This window comes from Bufo bufo, chromosome 1 (assembly GCF_905171765.1).
Source record: "Bufo bufo chromosome 1, aBufBuf1.1, whole genome shotgun sequence".
NCBI classification, from domain to species: domain Eukaryota; kingdom Metazoa; phylum Chordata; class Amphibia; order Anura; family Bufonidae; genus Bufo; species Bufo bufo.
Window position 1 is genome coordinate 117,587,901 of NC_053389.1, and position 6,833 is coordinate 117,594,733.

The 6,833-nt window shown below is 43.4% G+C and overlaps 1 protein-coding gene across 2 annotated transcripts in view; it reads left to right on the plus strand.

The window, feature by feature from the left end:
- The window catches only part of P3H1 (prolyl 3-hydroxylase 1), a 50,388-nt gene extending 43,990 nt beyond the window's left edge, over positions 1–6,398 (plus strand). The window contains exons 15-16 of one of the 2 annotated variants that reach the window (XR_005778305.1): positions 4,931–5,426; positions 5,509–6,398. Coding sequence is in view for 1 of the 2 variants with exons in the window: in XM_040428650.1 (XP_040284584.1) it covers positions 4,931–5,155 (225 nt within the window). In the remaining variant the exon portion in view is untranslated. Of the gene's footprint in view, positions 1–4,930 lie in introns of both variants that reach the window. The other variant, XM_040428650.1, reaches the window with a different exon arrangement.
- Positions 6,399–6,833: the final 435 nt, after the last annotated feature.

Here is a 6,833-nt window from a genome sequence, read left to right on the forward strand (position 1 = left end):
CCCCCCCCTCCAATCCCTTTAAGGCAGGACACATTTTTAAAACACCTTCCTTAATCATCACTCTCGGGGTGTCGGCACCACAATACTCCTAAATAAGCCATCCACCATCATCTAATTCCAACCAGCAATACTTCATATAACATCACAGTCCATCATCAATCTTCCCATACAGCCACATTCCAATTCCAGGTAACCCCCTCACCATCAAGCTTCTATAAATGCCCCACACACCTGCTACCATCCAATATTCTATATATATCATCCATCCTCACTGCATTCACCTTGTCATAGAAAAAGTCCTTGTAAGTGCCAGCCAGGAGCTACAGCATCCAGAGTTATCAATCCAGCTGCCCCAGATTGCTTTGAATTTGGACAGACACTTCCTTTTTTGATCTACTCCTCTTTCTAAGCGAATCACAATATTTAATCTAGCAACATATTCTGATATATCAGGAGGTATGGGCTGGATCCACTTTGCTGCCAATGTTTTCCTAGCTTGATATAGCATTCTCCCTATTCCAGTAATTATAACAGACTGCAAATTATTGTCTGGTAACAGGCCTAATACGCACAGTTTGGGATCCAACTTAAAACTAGCACTATATACTTTATTCACCAGATGTAGTATTGCTTTCCAATAAGATGACAGTGATGAGCATGACCACAGCATGTGCAATAGATCAGCCTCAGCACTTCCACACTTCGGACAGGCTGGACTATCTCTGTAGCCTATTTTATGCAAGAACACTGGGGTCTTATATACCCTATGTATTAAATATAAATGGGATAAACGTGCTGCCTCACTAAGGGATAAAGTAGGGGTAAGTTCCACCACCTCAGTCCACTGCTCATCCGTGAGTTCCCCTAGATCTCTTTCCCACTGACGTCTACTTGTTAATGGATACCCCTTAAGAAAGTCCTCTAAAAGGGCCTGATACACCATGGAGATTGCTCCCTTCACTGAACCAGCTGCAATTACCATATTCAATGTCTGGCTTGACATAAATGTCATTGGGGCTATCTTAGATTGAGCTTCTAAAGCATGCCTAAGTTGTAAGTATTGATAGAACTGTGAAGAGGGCAGCCCATATTCAGAGCACAATTGTTGGTATTGTTTTAAAGTTCCTTTAAAATAAATATGGCTCAGATTCCACACCCCTTTTTTATTCCACTGGGAGAATCCATTCAGGTTAAAATATAACAATATTAATAGCATACGGCAAATGGTTGGTTCTTGGTTTTCCATGTGATATAGACACCTGAAGTTCAGATGCCTATAGCGCTTTGCAATCCAATCTATACTCTCATACATTGCTGTGTATGGGAGTACGGATTCCCCTGCACCCTCACTGCGCGCTGTACAGGCAGCAGGTCGTTAGCACATGTCTGCTCCTGCCTGTACCAGCGCTGCTCTCCTAAAGCATGGTATAGATATGCTATGTCAGGCTTTAGCAGAGCAGGCTCAGGCAGAGGAGCAATGTGTTATGCTGAACTCCTGCCCGCTCGTTCTGCTCTGTTAAAGCCTTTCATGGTGCAGGGTCCAGCAAAGTGAGCGGGCGCAGGGCAGGAGCTCCATAACATTTTGCTCCGCTGCCTGTGCCCACTCTGCTCAAGCCTAGCACAGCTCATCTATGCCAAGCTTTCGGAGAGCAGCAATGTGCTATGGACCTCCTGTACAGCACTAAGTGCGGCCGCAGGGGAAGCCGTATTCCCATACACAGCAGTGTAAGGCTGCGTTCACACGAGCGTGTCCGGATTAGTTCCGGATGCGTCCCGGTGTGTTGCGGCAAACCCGCGCGAGTAGGAATGCAATTGCAGTCAGTTTTGACTGCGATTGCGTTCCGATGTTCAGTTTTTATCGCGCGGGTGCAATGTGTTTTGCACGCGCGTGATAAAAAAACGATTGTGGTACCCAGACCCGAACTTCTTCACTGAAGTTCAGGTTTGGGTTCGGTGTTGTGTAGATGTTATTATTTTCCCTTATAACATGGTTATAAGGGAAAATAATAGCATTCTGAATACAGAATGCTTAGTAGGTGATCAATTGAGGGTTAAAAAATAAAAAAAAATAACTCACCTTGTCCTCTTGTTCGCGTAGTTCTCCCGGTCTTTAGTTCTTTAAAAAGATGAACTATGGGCTAAAGGACCTTTGGTGACGTCAGATCACATGCTCCAATCACATGGTACATCACCGCGGTGATGTACCATGTGATTGGAGCATGTGATCTGACGTCACCAAAGGTCCTTTAGCCCACAGCTCATTAGTAAAGAAGAGACCGGGAACTACGCGAACAAGAGGACAAGGTGAGTTATTTTTTTTTATTTTTTAACCCTCAATTGATCACCTACTAAGCATTCTGTATTCAGAATGCTATTATTTTCCCTTATAACCATGTTATAAGGGAAAATAATACAGTGTATAGACAGTCACCTAGCAACCGTGCGTGAAAATCGCACCGCATCCGCACTTGCTTGCGGATGCATGCGATTTTCACGCAACCCCATTCACTTCTATGGGGCCTGCGTTGCGTGAAAAACGCAGAATATAGAGCATGCTGCGATTTTCACGCAACGCATAAGTGATGCGTGAAAATCATCGCTCATCTGAACAGCCCCATTGAAATGAATGGGTCCAGATTCAGTGCGGGTGCAATGCGTTCACCTACCGCATTGCACCCGCGCGGAAATCTCGCCCGTGTGAACGCAGCCTAAGAGTATGGATTGCACAGCGCTATAGGCACCTGAACTCCAGGAGTCTATGTCGTCGAAATCATTTTGGGGCATTTACAGTAGGTTTTAATAAACTTTACTTATGAGTTTAGGTATGGTTTAACATAACACTGGGCGAAGGACCATGCTTATGGGAATGTTCATTCAGGTAAAGACTGTGATCTAGCGATTTTCAGATGAAAAATGTGAACATGGTCAACTTCTTTCCATGGATTGGCTAAAAGTACCCTTTTATTGTTGAATTTCACCCAAAGAATGATCGTTTTGGTTGAAGTAGTCCGTTTTGATTAACTTTAGGCTAATGTCTATAGTCACGAAAATAATAAAACACCAAAAAAGCCACGTGCATTCTACATTTTACAGAACATCCGGCCCATAATAGAACAGTCCTGTCCTATTTTCTGAGGGGGACCAGGTGACAAAAAAATGGTGAATCATGAGGTTTTAATTTTTTTTTTCTGTTATGGTGTAGTTTATTATTATTATTTTTGTTGTTGTTTATAGATTTTATATGTAAAATTGTTTCCTAGCTTAAACTTTTAATATTTTGGTGCTTTTGTGATTTTTTTAATTTTATTTTTTTATAACTATTAGCCCCCTTAGGGGCTAGAACCTGGAATCTTTTTAATACCTTGTCCTGTTCACCCTAACAGAGCTCCATTATGGTGAATAAGACTTCACACTCTCCCTGCTGCCCATGACTTTGTGCAAACAGCAGCAGGGAGCTTACCGTGGCAGCCATGGATGGCTTCAGTAGCATCCTGGCTACCATGGTAACCAATTGGAGTCCAGTGATTTCACTGCTGGGGCTCTGATCGGAAGCTGCCACTGCGGTTCGGCAGATCGCATGCCCTGTTATTGATCCGGGTCTAAAAGGATTGATTGGGTATTGATAGTTTGATATCCAGTGCAACCCTAGTTGAAACCCCAGCCATCATATGCTACTGGAAAATGTGATATTGCATGGTACCCATTGAAATAAAAGCACTCAATGCATTGTTGCATTCCTTGCAGTGGATTTAGTTAATGGAGCCTTTTCTGACACCATAGACATATGACACTTATCATTTATGCATAAGGCATCTTTCACACGGGCGTTGCAGGAAAAGGTGCGGGTGCGTTGCGGGAACATGCACGATTTTTCCGCGCGAGTGCAAAACATTGTAATGCGTTTTGCACGCGCGTGAGAAAAATCGGCATGTTTGGTACCCAAACCCGAACTTCTTCACAGAAGTTCGGGCTTCGGATCGGTGTTCTGTAGATTGCTATTATTTTCCCTTATAACATGGTTATAAGGGAAAATAATAGCATTCTGAATACAGAATGCATAGTACAATAGCGCTGGAGGGGTTAAAAAAATAATTTAACTCTCCTTAGTCCACTTGATCGCACAGCCCGGCTTCTCTTCTGTCGTCTTCTTTGCTGTGTGCAGGAAAAGGACCTGTGGTGACGTCACTCCGGTCATCACATGGTCCGTCACATGATCTTTTACCATGGTGATGGATCATGTGATGACCGGAGTGATGTCACCACAGGTCCTTTTCCTGCACACAGCTAAGATGAAGACAGAAGAGAAGCCGGGCTGCGCGATCAAGCGGATTAAGGTGAGTTAAATTATTTATTTATTTTTAACCCCTCCAGCGCTATTGTACTATGCATTCTGTATTCAGAATGCTATTATTTTCTCTTATAACCATGTTATAAGGGAAAATAATAATGATCGGGTCTCCATCCCGATCGTCTCCTAGCAACCGTGCGTGAAAATCGCACTGCATCCGCACTTGGTTGCGGATGCTTGCGATTTTCACGCAACCCCATTCATTTCTATGGAGCCTGCGGTACGTGAAAAACGCACAAAGAGGAGCAGGCTGCGATTTTCATGCAACGCACAAGTGATGCGTGAAAATCACTGCTCGTGTGCACAGCCCCATAGAAATGAATGGGTCAGGATTCAGTGCGGGTGCAATGTGTTCACCTCACGCATCGCATCCACGCGGAATACTCGAAACATTGTGAAAGGGGCCTAAGTGATACTTTTTTTTTCTGGGACAACCTCTTTAGTGCTGCCTGTCCTGTGTGTCATCCCATTATCAGAAGTTTGGAGATTGCTTCTTACTGCTAGATTCATATGTGGTTCTTTAAATCTCAGTTTTTTGGTGCCGCTGACCCACATGTGACTTTCTGGTTTGATTCTTGACAGGAGCGAATTCAAGCAGATGACTTAATAAAAATGCTGTTCAGTCCAGAAGAAACTGACATATTTGCGGGCAATGGATCAGAGGGGAAAACGGATACGCAGGCTTCAGGAGAAAAGACAGAGCAAAGTGCTGGCACCCCACCAGAAGCACCCACAGCCCCAGGCGCCTCTAAACAAGGCGTACTCGGCCCCCCATTAGACTCTGTGAAATCAAAAACGGAATTATAACAGTAACTCGGACTTCGTCCTGCGGACTGCTGCCTTACACAATCTGTGAATCAGGGACTCGCATTGCCACAGATCTCCAACCAATTACCTTTATGGTATTTTTGAGTTTCCATAATTTTTACAATTTTTATTTTTTGTTATGGACTTTTTTTTACCTGTCAGGAGGTACAGAACCCGCCCACTTACCGCAATGAACGTTTTACGGATTTACAGAATATATGTCGATTTGAGGAGATTCTTTTTTTTATATATTTTTTTTATTTTTATTCCTGTGCATTTTTTTTAAACGTTGATTTTTTGAGTTGTCACAAAAAAAAAAGTGATACCGGTGCTATAGTATTCTTACATCACAGTTGTGGAATACTTATCCCGGGAGATACATCTAAAGGATTTGTCTATGACTTGTCTGATGCATTGGACACTTGTAGGAGAGAATTAAAGGGGTTGTACAGCTTTTTTTTTTACTTTTTTAAGTTTCAACCCCAGTCTGCGGTACCTGTGGAAAAATCCATACTCACCTTCTCCCCGGTGCTCCATTCCAGTTTACTTTATTGATCTTTGGTTCTAAATGGACAGGTTCACATCCGCCACTGCAACCAACGACTGGCCCCAGAAGTGACTTGTCCCCGAGTAGCATGTGACCCAGTCATTGGCTGCAGTGGTGCGCGCGATCCCGTCCAACTGGAAGTTTACAGGCAGGGACCAGAAGACCAGTGAAGAGAGTCAGAATGGAGTGGTGTGGAGCGGGTGAGTATGGCTGGGGTGGAAATTTTTAAATGTAATGGCTTGGCTGGGTTATTTGGGCTTGCCCTGTACTGTGGGACTTAACGTCATCAAGAGAGGTGGAGCAAGGTTGGACATGACCCCAACAGAAAATGGAACCCCCCTCCACCCCATTCACACATACACGGATACAGTTGTTTTTATTTTCTGCTTCCCGCAGATGGAGAAATTAGTTTTCTATTCCTGTTTATTACAAAAAAAGAAACTTGGTGTTAACCGGAACCACCGACCAGATTCTACCTATCGCTTTGTCCGTAAAGGGCAGACGCTGTAAGCCTTTGATTGATTCCACATAATGAATGCAACTTTTGTATGCAGTGACTTATACATACAGTGCTTGCAGTGACCTCCTGTGTGCAAAAGGTGCTTTGTTTGTATATTTTAGGGCTCATGTACACGACCGTATGGCTTTTTCAGTGTTTTGCGGTCCGTTTTTTACGGATCTTTTGTTCCGTTTTTTGTTTCCATTTCCTTTCCGTTTTTCCGTTCCGTTTTTCCGTATGCCCTATACATTATACAGTAATTGGGCTGGGCATAACATTTTCAATAGATGGTTCCAAAAAAACGGAACGGATACGGATGCATTTCCGTATGTGTTCCGTTTTTTTTTTGTGGACCCATTGACTTGAATGGAGCCAAGCACCGTGATTTGCGGACAAGAATAGGACATGTTCTATCTTTTCACGGTACGGAAATACTGAAACGGAATACACACGGAGACTCTTCCGTTTGTTTTTGCTGAACCATTAAAATGAATGGTTCAGTATATGTACCGCATACTGAACTCAAAAAACAGCCAGTATACTGAACGCAAAATACTGTCGTGTGCATGAGCCCTTAGATGGAACACAGTTTGCACTTACCAGTCTTATCTTAAAGGGGTTGTCCTGTCTTA